General features: G+C 42.3%; 1 protein-coding gene across 4 annotated transcripts in view; it reads left to right on the top strand.

The window, feature by feature from the left end:
- SLC12A6 (solute carrier family 12 member 6) overlaps positions 1-14,349 on the top strand; it is an 830,972-nt gene that overhangs the window by 770,909 nt on the left and 45,714 nt on the right. For all 4 annotated transcript variants that reach the window (XM_069238301.1, XM_069238300.1, XM_069238303.1 and 1 more), the window contains one exon: positions 12,477-12,664. In XM_069238301.1, the coding sequence (XP_069094402.1) occupies positions 12,477-12,664 (188 nt within the window). The remainder of the gene's footprint in view (positions 1-12,476; positions 12,665-14,349) is intronic.

Raw genomic sequence — 14,349 nt, 5'->3', positions numbered from 1 at the left:
AATCATACAAAGACTGAGAAGAAGGTTCACCTGGAAGACATCATTTCACAGAGGAGCAACACAGGATTCGTGAGAAGTCACTCTGGAAACTAGAAGCCATGACAGACACTGATTCAGATTCCAGTTGGTCTGCTCAGACCTCTCTTTCTGAGCTACATTCCACAGAGGATTTCACTTGTAAATGGCATATTAGCCTTCCTCATAAAGTCCCTAACTAGGCTTTCAGAAAGCACTCTATTACAGCCTACACTCTTGTTGTGAAGACATCCATTATTTTTTAGGCTCTGAGAACCAACAGCAACCAAATCTGATTGTGCCCTTTGTTTCTTGGCCTTCTTGAAGTCATATTGAACACCATCTCTAGGCCCTCCTGTGTGTGTCCAATGCAGAGGAAACTTGCTATGAAATACAGGCCCACTGACCCCCACATCAAAGAAAACATATATCTTTCAATCTATATGAGTGGCTCCCCCCAAAGATGAGGAAAAGACTTATGAGTAAGAATCTTTGCCAGACATTTACCATTTTGAGAGTGGCTACTTGGTCAGCCCTTTTGAGCCATTACGAACAGGCATTTTAAGACCCTCTGGAATAATTGTTTAAGCATCTTCCATGGTAAGAGTTGAATTTCACACAATCAACAAAATAAGTAAGATCACTTTGTGTAACAGTGCTGCAAAGTACATTGGCAATTTTGCCTCTTTAGATTTCGCCACCAGACACACTTCCCTTCTGCACCTCATAACACCCACTCTACATACACAAAAATTACATTGTTTACAATTCTTAGGCTCATCCCTCTTGGAATCCTCACAGATGATGAAATACAAATAATGAAAACTGAAGCTTACTCCAAGTCTGTAATCAGGCAGTAGAGGTGAGACTTAAGTAGGATCCAGTTCAAATGGTACAGCAGAGTCCAACACCAGTAGGTTGATATACCCAATTAGTAGAGACAACTCCATCACAAAACCAATCTAGGCCACAGGTAAGATTTCAGAAGCATCACAACAGTGTCCTAGATATTGTGCTAGTGGGATACAAGATGAGAATTTGAGGTTTCACTCCAGAAATTCTGCTAAGTGTTTCTGATCTTTTCTTCTTAATGAGGTTTAGAATGTGAACATCCTGATAAGGAAGTAGGTGGTAGAGTCTATTCTAAAACAGTAAAGGAACAAAGTCATATACGTTCATGTCTTTGTTCATCAAAAAGAGAGGCTGAAAATAGCACACAAATTGGTCAAAGGAAAGAAACTCAGGATGTCAGCATATCAGATTTTTCCTACGTATATGATGGGCTTTCAATGTGCAGACTCAAGCTTCATAAAAGCTACCTGACACTGCCTTACAAACCTTTATTCAATTTAAGAGTACATGTCAATAGTCCCTTGGGAAACATTTTGTAAATAAAGAAGTGCCAGTGACAACCCTAAACTCCCTTAATAGAAAGGCGTTTCTCTGCTGCAGGTAGGCTGCATCTCCCTCTTGACTATTGCTACAAAGTTTAGGCCCTGTGAATTCCATGACAACTTAGAGACAGAGCCTGAAACCAAGCCCCAAAATATCAGCAGTCTTCAATTCTCAAGTAACATTGGGTTCGAGCCAACTTAACATTAACAATATCAGTGAATTACATCACATCTTTCAGTTTCAACACAGAACCATAATAACAGTCCACTGTCATCTCACTCCTAGCCAACCTGAAATCTAGATGGTGGTTTTTCATAATGGCCTAAAATCCCTACTTCGTTTTCCTAACCAGCTGTCTGCAGATATAGAATTGATCGCAAAATATGCCTAATGAAACAGTATTACTTTAGATCTCTGTCTGGAAGCAGGTATATTCTTGTTTTGACTATGGCTTGTTTTGACGATGCCTGGGAGATTGTTAATGCTTCCAGACCCTGGATCTTTCCAATTCTCAAATTAGGGGTAGCCACCTTCTGACAAGATCAGAAACGGCTTTTATAGCTGTTAAAACAAAAGAATAGGATTATGTGCGTGTCACCACGTACGTGTATATGCCTTCTAGGTACCCTACCCTTCAGCTTGGTTCAGAATTTGATCCTTTCACTACGAATGACTGTACAGGACACCAGCCCTCTATTTAGGCTTGGAGTTTTGCTGGTTTGCATCAGTCCATGGAGTAAGCGGCACACAGCACTTTCTCTACAGCAGTTCTTGCGAGGGCAGCACTTCACCAGGCAGTCCCACACTTACTTCCAGGTGCACTGACTCTCTGGGTCCTAGCCAGTCCTGTGTGCCTACCCTCTCAGACAAGCTGGCTGAAAATGAATCCCCCATGTTCCTCTCCAGGTAATTTGGATTCTGTGGCAGACAAACCAGACGTGCTCAAGCATATCGGAGCGATTTGATGTTGAGTTGTCTGTGTCAGCCCAGCTCACCTAAGAACCAAGCAAACACTTTTGTCTTCATGTTGTTATTTTTAAAAGGCAGGGATCATTCCTGGATGTTTTATTGGGAAGCTGAATACTAGGAAGACTGCTTCAATTCTTTCTTTCCACCATCCAGTGTGCACCATGCAAGTCCCTTTGTCTCAGGTGCAGCTCCTGGCAGGGCTGTCAGAGATGCAAAATGCCCTAGGGTGCTTATGTGAGCCTCTCCTCACTCATTCTGGCTCTCGAAAAGTTGCAGATTAGCCTGGAAATTCTCCAAACCCTAGGTAGGACACAGTTTTCTTATGCTGCCTTTTCCTTCTCTTTTTCCATTCTCATTGCTTGATATCTACAAGTGCATGGTGGGAAAGAGGCAGGACATAGGAGTAGGATCAAGGTGTCTCCCTGTGTTCCGGCATTGGATCAGTCATGGATTCACATGCTTAAATCATTCCCTGCTGTTGGGGTTGGAGTCTCCAATTACATACAACAGCATTGCATAACATCAACAAGTCATAGCAGCATGATAAAAACCATTATGTTAGTACACCATCTTCCTCATTGCAAATTGCTTGAATGTAAGCCTATATGGTGGAAATGACCTGAACTTCAAGTGAAGTAGATGTGCTCTAAACTCCACTGTTCCGAGAGACCACTATTGTTCAGATTTCTGTTGCATGTTGTGTGTGCAGAGTCTTCACAAAGCTTTTTCTCACAACTGCTGACTAGGATGTTTTCAATGTTTGGCTTTCTGTATTACCTCAACCCTTTAGGTAATTTGTCCTGTAGGGCAGTTGTCATTTTTCAGCAGGACTGAAACACTTTGGGACGTGTGGTAAAAATGACCTTCATCACTGTGCACTGGAATCAAGCTATGCCTGGCTGAAGAGCCCTTATCAGAGTGAAACCAGTTCTAGGTTGCTTGTATTCCAGTTTAGGGAGGGCCTAGCTTGGCAGTTCGGGCTGTGTGGTTCCCTTAAGGGTCAAGGCTGATTTGCATATGGCTGGCTCCAAACTGAGGTGTTGTGGTGGGCAAAAAACAATGGGTTGGGATGCAGTCGGAGTGATTGCCAATGGCTGAGATTAATTCAAGTATTTCATCCATCTTGTTGTTGCAATTGACACCCTACGTGCAACTGAGATGCCCAGATGTGCATCCTGTGTTTATTGTGCCACTAGAATCAAGCTATACCTGGCAGATCAGCCCTTATCAAGGAGAAACGGGTCCCAGGTTGTTTGTATTCTGGTTCAGGGAGGACAGTTCAGGCTGGACTGTTCTCATGAGGAGCAGGATCAAGGCTGATTTGCATATGACTGGGTCTAAACAGAGGTGGCATGGTGGGTGGAAAAAAATGGATCAGGATGCAGCCCCAAATGATTGCCAGTGGCTGAGATAAAGTCAAGCATTCAATCCATCACCTTGTTGTTATTTCATTGAGTTACCTGCGCAATATTATACAATTTCTTAGCTAATGTTAGGAAAGTTTATAGTTCTATTACTGACACTGAGGCGAGGATTATGGTTTCTCATTTCTCACTTTATTGTCGCTTTATTCAATAGAAGTTCTCAAATTCAATTGCTTGTCACCACTAAAGAGCTTTTCAAAGCTGCACTCCTCCTCCCCCAACCATAGCCAGATGTGTTAAACGCCTGATGCAAGAAGCAGGTGTAGATGCTTAGTGATTTGGCACACACTCCTCCAGGGGTGCTATGGCATCCAAGATGTTCTCTTTGGGGGCTTGACTGGGCCATATTGTGAAGACAGCTGACTCAATATCTACTTCTGTTTTCAAACATTTATACTAAAATCCGTTTAAAGAATCTTCTTTGGTGGTAATATGTAAGCTTTAAACTATGCACACTTTTGGCTTTCTTTCCCTCTCTCTGTGATGTGAAGAATTGCCTTAGCAAAGATGATATTCCTCCCTCAGACCCTTTATTTCTTCACCACACTACTGATCCAAATCCCCCAAAACATCTCTTTTTAATTAAATTGGTAGCTTTTGATACAGCTTATTTGGGACACTAAATACGGCTGCATAGCACTGGGAAAGTTGGGCCTCCCAGCCAACAAGAGGGGGCTTGCGGTTCCAGAAATGCAGCTTTTTTTCAAGCCACACAATAGAAATGCGCTGTTTAGGGGGCCAGTCTTTGTTTTAGGGGTAGTGGCAGCAATCAGCTTTTTGCTCCTATGCAGATCACCCTGGAAGCCCTGTTCCTCGCACCCAGTTCTCAACTCTGTACAGGACTCAAGAGCCTTTTGCTATCCTCTCTTTGATTTGCATGGACCAGAGCGCTGCAATGCACTAACACACAATTTCCCTTTACTAAAGTTCTTCCTTTGTCTGCTTTTTTACCTCTCCAATACAGCGGACTGGAGGGGCTGCAGGAATGGGAGCAAAGCAGTATGGTGACTATGGGACATTTGTTTCTCAATGACCAACTGCGTGAATTCGCAGATTTGATGACCGACTTTGATGTCCCCCCTGCTCCATTTCTTTCTCTATGGTGTAGTGACGGCTACTATACTGCAACTGTGGGGTAGAGAAGTGTTAGAACCCACTAAACATAATTGTCTTCAGGCTACTTGCACAACGCCCAGTCAGAGACGTGCAATCACATTTCATTATAGATAATTGCTATCTCAAACTAAGTATGATCTCACTCCCTTACGGGACTGTTGGGCTAGGGACATGGGGCAAGAACTGTCAGACTGGTCAACTGCTATACAACTCGCACCTCTTGTAATGCTCGCTTCAAACTGATACTATAGTACTACCTACAGCGGGTATACCTGCCCCACTAAGCATATCAAGAAAATGTTTCCCAGGGCTTCTGACACCTGCATCAGAGGCCAACTCGATAGGGCGGATTTGTGTTACATATTGTGGAATTACTCTTCTCTCAATTCATATTGAGAAGCAGTGTTTTCTCTTATGAATGGGGCTACCGGCCGCAATCTCGAAAAGACCCTGCAGTCTGTTTACTGAGGCTGTTCCCCAGACACCATAGCAAGACCATCACCTCCAAATTCACTGACCTACCTTTAGTTTTGGCCCATCGATATATTGCTGTGTTTTGGAAACCTCTAGCAGCTCCTCCATTGTTAGGATAGGGACACAGACTGACTAGATGGGCGGAATGTGATGGGGTCACCATGTAGTTTGAGGCGCAGAGAGGGAGGCGTAATTCTGAGCATGCGCAAGTATTGCAGAAGACCATTATGACTGTCAACTGATAATTTCTGATGGCCAACTGCTTCCCATTTCCGGAGAGGACTCCTTACATGAGGATGACAGCAGTACCTCCCCTGCTGAAATCTGGTGCCAACCAAAGACACGGTGAACAGGATTGAACCTTTTGTAGGGTTTGCGTTCTTCTCTTGTCAACCAACCACTGCAGTATACCCCTCGTTTTGTCCAAGCATTATAACGATGTTAATAGATTGTCCCCAGTGCATTGGTGATTCTACCTGTACCATGTTGGGCTTACGTTTGTCACTTTTCTGTTAGTTGTTACCCCCTCTTCTGCCTGTAATAGTCCCTCTTACATTGTGGGACTCCTTCATTGTCACAGTTTTGAGTGAATAAATAATCCCTTGCCTGGCCGCATGGATGCAGGATAGTTTTCAATAGGTTTATTGAAAATACTGCAATCTACGCTAAAATGCGTGAGCTCCAATGATTAGGATAACAAACAATAAAAAAAGCATAATTGTGAAGATGAGTTGTGAATACAAAGACCCCCACCATCTTGCAGTAAACATGAGATGTAAAATTCCTAGCACAGAAAATCTAATCTCCAATCTAATGAGAGTTAGGTATGATAAACCTAATCTGTCCGTACCATGTCCATGAGAAGCCCCCCCCCCCCCCCCCCAACCACTGTTACCTTGTCAGACTCCATGGTGACACCAAGGCTGAGTCCTTCAGCCAGGTGACTTGCAGCAAAGATGACATAGATGGCATCTGGAAGGAATCCCTCTGATAACCTTGTCTGTGTGAGATGTATTTATACAGATCATGTAGGACCCCTGACACAGGTATGTTCCCAAACAATAGATAAGGGGGCAGACTTGCTGTGACAGTTAGGTAAACAATTCCCAACAAATGTACATTATGTACCTGTCACACGTACGCGAGAAAGGGACATGATGTGAATATCACTTGATTGACACTGATAGAGATGCCTTCACAGAGTGGCAAATCAAAACATTTCTCTAACTATAAACAATAGCAGCCATCTTAAAAGAAATAAAATAAATGGGCTAAAACAGAGCAATCTAAGTAGATTAAAAGTCCCTAAGTGACGGGGGCACAGACCTGCAGGCCAAAAGGCTAAGCTAATCTCCTGAGTCCCAATAAAAGCTAAATTGGATTCACTACACCCTCCCGCTTGCCAGAACAAGGATGCTAATGTGCTATAGAAGGTGCAGGAGTCCAGGCTAAAATGTTCAGAGCTAAAATCACACTAAAATCTATTTAAAAACTAGGCTAAAAAACATATGAAGAGATAAAATGTCGACCATGACAAGCACAGCAGGCTAAATACGAATCAAATGAATAAGGCAATTTGGCATGAACTTTAAAACTTTAGAATAAGGCTAATGGTCCCAATAAAAGTTAAATTGGATTCACTACATTTAAGCCTAAAAAATACTCTCTGGCCACCACGATTAATTTTTTGAGAGCCAAACATCATACTGTCTGCATAAGGCTTCCAGATTCGAGTACTAAACAAACATCAGTATGGATTTGGATTTAAAAATCCCTTCTTCAAATGCCATCTTCATGTGAGACCTTTGCAGAAAGTTTTATGCAATGATTCATGTTACATGTTATGTCACATCTTCTCAATTGTGGTAGATCAACAGAAACAACATTGGTGCATGGCTTTCCTTCATACCATATGCTATTAACTATGTAATGACTACAGAGTCCTCCCCGTAAAGTTGCAGTGTGCAGCTTCACAAAGTTTCAGCAAGGTGGTTAGGGGCACAAGCAGAGGCAAAGCTGCAAATCACGTTTGCAGAAACCTTGCTTCCTTACTTACTAGAATGTTAATTGGCAAATTTGATGTGAACTGACAATACTATGCTCGTGTTTTGTGTGAGCAATTAAGTGTAGACTCGCACACAAAACCTGGTGAAAGGAGTGCAGCACCTATGGACATGGGCAAATCAACATTGAATATACCTAAAGATGAAACATGTCCCAGAGTCAAACAGAGGCAGACGTACTTGGTAGATCAGCAAGGAAGTGGCAACTGAAATATAATATATAAAAAATGTTCAGTCGGCGGGGAAAGGACAGTCTCAAACACTTAGGTCTACAAAAAATGTCAGTTCTGTGGCAGCAGAAACTAGCATCTAGAACAAGGGGAAGAGGCATTTTTCATGACATGGAGTGGAACATTTGCCTATGCCTTTTTATTTTCTCTTGTTCCAAGAACAATAGCTAAAATCAAGAAGGCGGGCTGCTGCCTCATCCCACACGTGGTCCAGACAGAAATGGTATACAAACCCCCTGCATCTGCCTGTTGTCACTGCCATTCCTCTTGACAACAATAATTTTCTGCTGTCCCGCTACTGCTGCCAAATTCTGAACCTGATATTCCTCTTTATGGCTTGAATCCTCACCACAACATGTTTGCCATCCTAGACATACTTAATGGCTGCAGAAAGATACTTGCCCAAGCGAAAGCTTAGTCCACCAATAGAGAATATTGGGCTAAGTGGAAATGTTTATGTTCTTGTTGTGAATCATAAGGCCTGCATTCATCTGGGACTCATCAGGGACTCAAACACAAGAGTTGCTTCTGTATCATCCTTCTTCAAATATCACCGATCCACGTTTACACCATCACATTTATCTACTAAATTAATCAAGGAATTTCTGTAGTCCTCTTCAGGGCATTTCCACAAGTAACAAGGATTTTAGTTCAGTGGAAGCTAACGACAGTTTTGTCAGAATTGATGAAGAGTCCATTTCAGTCAATATGTTATTTCATGGAAAGCTGCTATACTTCTAGCGGTAACCTCAGCCAGAAGGATTAGTGAAAATTTAAGCACTCACAATAAAAAAAAACATATCTGTGAAATTTACCAACGTCATTTTATAAACTGATCCCAAGTTTATTTCTAAGTTTCATTACACTTTCATCTGAATCAACCAGTGATCCTTAATTCTTTCTTTCTTTCTCTCTCAATGGATCCAGTAGAAAGACCATTACACTCTGGATATCTGAGGTTACTTATAGGAGGAACTTGTCTATCAGACTATTGGGCAACTGTGTATGTTTTTATTGACACCCTAATAGGTAGAAGCCTGTTTCCAAAACAGAGTATAGCTATGCAGATTTCTGCTTTGATAACAGTTTGTCACAAGAAGGCCAACGGATCCTTGGCCACACACATATTAACATTTCACATGCAGTGTTGCAGAACCAGCCCTGTGTGCAGAGTTCCACTGATTCAAAACTGTAGAGCAGCAACCTTGAAAAGCTGCTTCTCATTCATCAAGCATTACTGCTTAACAACAGGGAATCGGCAATGGAGTCAGCAGTTTGAAATGCATTTCTGGAAAGCCTTTTCCAATAAGGTGACCCTTCTCCCGCCTTCTAGCATTATTTGTACTGTTTTTTTATTCAGATTCAAGCATGTGAGTTCACAAAAGATTCAATGCTGGAGAAGAAATCATTTAATTACCTGTAACAGTGGTTCCCTAGCATTGCTATTCTTTCATTAATTCACATGACGCACTCTCGTTCCTGCACAGAGGCTCACAAACAAGTATCTCTAAATCTAAACTACAGCGGCCTCCTGGAGAGTGGCGTTCAGGGCACCTCCACCTCATTGGCTAACGTTCAGGTAAATTACACTAAAGGGGATAAGTTAGTAAAATAATGGTATTTATGTTGTTTCTACGTATGTAACCAGTGGCTCCCCACTCGACGACGGTGAATGATTTAAGTATGAGAATCCATGGAAGATACCAACACTGGAGGACTGCAGTTAAAGGTAAGTACGGGCGGTATTCCTTACACTTTTCTCATTATCAGTGCTCTTTGTCAAATATCAAATAACAAAACACTGCAGACTGATTGCCTCCTCTTATGACTCACACATCCTACCAGTTATACAAGACTCTGTTTTAACAGTGTTGAAGCCATTTCTTGGCCTGCTACGAAGGCTTTCATTAATGACTTCTGATGGGGTTTGTAACAGCAGAGACAGGCCCTATCAGAATAACAAGTATATTTTTATTTTTTGCTTTACTCTACATTTTTGGGGAGGTGAAAGTCCTGTCCATGGTAAGGAATTACCAACTCCCCAATATGTCCTCAATTCTTGGTCAACCTTCAAGTTCCAGCTCATAATGAGGCATATTTTCCCCACCCACAGAGTTACTAGTATCCCCTGAATCAGTAACTTTGGGGTGGGGAAAAACTAGTCAATTTCCGAGGCTACTGTTAATTAGAACCTAGGTTGCCAGCACCCATTTTGACACTGGGTGGCCAGTGAACTAGGAGTAACACCATCTACATAAAGGTAACTTTGTCCTTTGACCACATCCCTTTAGTCAGAAAAAATCGATTCTGGAACCCTGCCTCATACTAAGCTTACTGAGTCAGTGCAACACTCTTGTGCCGCATGATCTGTTTTGCATCTTCTAACAAACATTGTGCAAGGAGAACTGCAGAGCTGAAATCTGAAGAGAAATACAAGAAAACCGAAGTGTATTGTTCTCAGCCATGTTAATTAACATTCTTGTGGGAATTGGATGTTGGCATGCCTGATTTTAGTTCTGGCACCAGGGACCTTTGGAGGTGCGCTCCATTTTGAAATGATTTAGAAAATTCAGTCATCTCTCAGAACTGCTCCTAAGTGCTGGGTGACATGGTAGTTGTTGATTTATGATTGTTCACATTGTATCTTAAACCCCATTTTTTAAATGCTTTTGTAGATTTTTGTCCTATTTTTTCTCAATTTTCTAGTGAATGTGATTTCATCGTCCACTCCTCCAGGTTTGGGTAGAAGAAAATCTAGTGATAATCTAGCATGCATCCTCTTTTCCTCATTTATGGCCTTGGAAACTTTGTTTAGGCCTAAAGCCAAAGCAAAACTAATAGCAGTCTGTGTTTAGTGATAATTTATATAGTTGATTTTAGAAACATAGGACCTTTATGCCCTTTTTCTTAAATGCTCATCAGTAAACTAATGTATGTGGTTTGGAGGTCTGTGGAACACATCTATTACTCACTTTATAACCTGGGTTTAGCATCAGCATCCTGAATTGTTCTTATTTAATGTTTGCCTCGTTTTGCATTCCTCAGATGGGATTTGTTTTCTAACTAAAATAAAAATTAAAATATATTGTAATCATACGTCCTTGTAACCCTTATGTTGCAAAGCCTTTTGTGAGGCCTGTGGTGAACTGTTTTATGGGGGAGCTCCAAAATCTGAGTTTACAACCATTATCCGCACCACCAACGGCCCATTTGTTTCTTATTATACTCAGCTATGCTGGAAAGTAGTTGGATACGCGTCGTTCCACTGAAAGAGGCATTGAACGATCGAGGCAGCGTGACAAGGTTGTTGTCAATTGGTTCTGAAGACTATCATATGGTTGCTTATGGTTACCAATTTCCTCTGCACCTGGTGGACTCTTTCCATCTTTGTTAGGATTAAATTGTACTCTGAAACACTTCCCTCCCTTCCCAGGTCTAACCACATTTCAGGATCACCGATTTCATTGACATGTTTTCGGATCCCCGCTGCAAGAAAATTGAAGGCATAAAATCTAAAGTTACTTGTCAGTGTGATATTCATGGCATAGGTCTGTTGTCATGTTTAGTGACTGTGAATAATCCAACTACGTAATCTTTGAAATGTTACAACGGTGAGGGACTGTATTTACATGTAAATAACATTTTTTAACTAAGCAATGGGGGGCACTTTACTAGGATGGCATTTTTGTATGATATCCTCTATGGGGAGTTGCTTTAAGACACATTTATCTGATGTTCAGGTATGTCATCCTACTGAGGGGGCAATGGGTTGGGCATCCGAGAACTCTGCATGCAGTTCCTCGTGCTGAGGTGATGGAGGGCCAATGTTGTTCTTTATTTCTTTGCTGTGCATTCTGACAAAAACGGTCTGGATGTCGAGGCAGCTCTTGATGGCGAAGGAAATCCTGCTGGTTAAGGTTATTTGAATGTTAAGGCACTTGATAGGCAAGTTTGACAGTGAAGTTATGAATGTCAAAGGAAACTCCAAAGGTGAAAAGTGTTGCCACGTTAAACAGGTTGCAGAAAGTGTTTTAAATGTCAAATAACTTGACTTGAAACACTTGGAGATGTCCAGAAGCAGAAATTTCAGCTTTTCCACAGTTTGTCTGAGGGATCATTTTAAGGTGTCCCTGCATGTCCCAAGTACTGAGATAGTGCAACCATCTTCCTTAGCCCCTCGCTTTATCTTCTCCAAAAGGCCTACTTTGGCCTTTCAGGCATCACTTGGTCAAATACCCCTCACTTCAGTGGTGTGAGACTATTGAGGGAACAAAACAGTGCTGGGTTCTCCTTAAAAGATTTGTTTTCGCCACTGTAGGACTAATTATGATAAGGAGACAGCATTGTGGCTGTGAGAATAGTAGAGCAGAGACGAGGTGGGGGGTGGGATGTTGCACTACAACAACAAAGCTCCGGCCTCCATAGAAGAGTGAATTTGATAGTTAATTTTGAATAAATCACCTGAAAAATTCTGAAAACAAGCATACGCTTAAATAATATATGTCTCTCAGACTGGAACAATTAACTACTTGATACCGCTGTATTTTGTGAGGCTATGAAGCAAAATGATTCCTTAAAGGAGCAATTTCAAAACTCTTTCTTCTAAAGGGTGAATCCTATATGCGCACTTTACTGCTTTTTTCGATTTGCTGGGGGTCACTTAAACTTTAGATATTGTCAATGTGAAGTTTTCCAGATTGAGACCCTTAAGGTTTCTCAACTATGAGTAAAGACTGCCATCACAGTAAATAAAATTAATGATAACTGATGTTCCTTTTGCCTCTATTCAGGCTCAGCTTGTGAAGGACAGAAATTCAATGCTGCGCTTGACAAGCATTGGCTCAGATGAGGAAGATGAGACTGAAACCACCCAAGAAAAAGTACACATGACCTGGACAAAGGAAAAGTACTTGGCTGCGCGAGCACAGAGCCGGGCAAAGGCACTGGAAGGCTTCCAGGATCTGCTTAACATACGACCGTGAGTGTGAATTTGAAACCATTGTTATTTATCAACACGGAAGAGGGGAATGTAGACTCACCAAAATTGTAAATGACAGTGAGCACAGTAGGAAGGTGATGTGTGGAAAACAGGTAGAAGGTGTGGGCTTTGAACGTGAGTGTCAGGATTGTAAATGAGCATGTGGTTACATGCAATATTGGATGGATTTATGGACTGAATAGGAGAGAAGAGTGAGCATATTATTAAGAAAGGATGTGCATAGCACAATGGAGATGTTGAGACAGTAAGGGAGTATGGGTTGGCATAGGAATGAAGGTTTTCATGAAGGTGATTTGCCAGGGCTGGTTAATTCCTACACTTCTGCCAAAGGTCATGTTAATTCCAGATGGTTTGGCACCTGCCCTGGCTCCAAAGGCCCAGATGCCAGTCTCTGATCCAGAGCTAAGTTCAGCTAGATTTCAGCCAGGCTCTTGCTATGATATTAGTGTAGCACAACCTATTATTATTGGAGGAGTCTCTGGCAGTGTCTCTGATAAGACACCAATATTTTCGGTACCTTGAGATCTTGTTCAGTCAAAGTGGGATGCAATTCAGGCCCTTCAGAATGTTCCACATGATGAGCATGCTTGCTATACTGAGCATGACCTGTTTCAGACCATCAGAATGCTAGTGGCCTTGATATGTCACCCTAGTCAGAGATAGACTCCCTATTGGGGTCCCTCACCGAGGAAAGCACCTTTGTGGTGGTGGTGGTTTGTAGAGCTACAGAGGTGTTGGAACTTCAGTTGTCGAGTGGAAACTAAAACTAATTTGCTTACAGAAATCTTGCAGAATGGCTGTTCAACTTCAGAGCCTTTGCTACCTATCGGTGCAGCCCTGAAATAAGAAGGCCTGGTCACAACGTTCCAGTATATTGCCCCATTTGTAGGTGCAATAGCTCTACTCTGAGTGATCAGGTCTTTTTGACAGAACACTCCACACATCGGAATGCCTTATAGTTCAGGCTTCAGCCACAAAAATGTGAACCCAAATGCCTACCCCATGGTGCCACCTGGCAGAGAGTCAAAGCACACGCAAGAGTGTGATCTTGTCTGACAGTCTGGCTCTGCGGTCTCTCAAAGACATCTGTTTCTTAGGAGATACACTCATGCCCTCTGCGATAGGTGAGTGAAATCTTGCCTGCCTTCCCCGAGGAGTTACGAAGTGCCTTTGCTTAGGTGGTCCACAATGGACAATATGGGGTCAAGTACATTTTACAGGCCGGTTTGAACACTACATTGTGGACTGTAGCATGGGCACTAGTGTGATTTGTGACCACACCTGGAAGAGTACAATATGTTTTTCTGGGTTATGGATATGCATTGTGATGGTTATAGTCTGTTTGGCAACAAAGAATATTTCAGATTCATACCATTAGAAGTATTGCCCTACTATGGCCTTGGGCCCGCTGTCTCCCAGCTGCCAGTTTCATCAACAATACTGTAATTTAAGGGGTTACTCCTAGGGTCTGGCTTACTGTCGGAGGCAGCACATTAAGCAGCTAGTTCAGCAGGCTGGTTCTCTTCCTTTCGAAGTGTCAGAGGGCAGGGTGGGGGCAGAGGACAGGGCTACCAACAAGAAGGTGGTCATCATCTTTTTTTTTTCTTGTCACTGCCAAGCCTCTCTCATTCACCTTTTGAAGTCACCTGCTGCCAATTGGGTGA

This window comes from Pleurodeles waltl, chromosome 6, assembly GCF_031143425.1.
Source record: "Pleurodeles waltl isolate 20211129_DDA chromosome 6, aPleWal1.hap1.20221129, whole genome shotgun sequence".
Lineage (NCBI taxonomy): Eukaryota > Metazoa > Chordata > Amphibia > Caudata > Salamandridae > Pleurodeles > Pleurodeles waltl.
The sequence above is the reverse complement of the archived record's forward strand: the minus strand, read 5'-3'. Positions and strand labels throughout refer to the sequence as shown.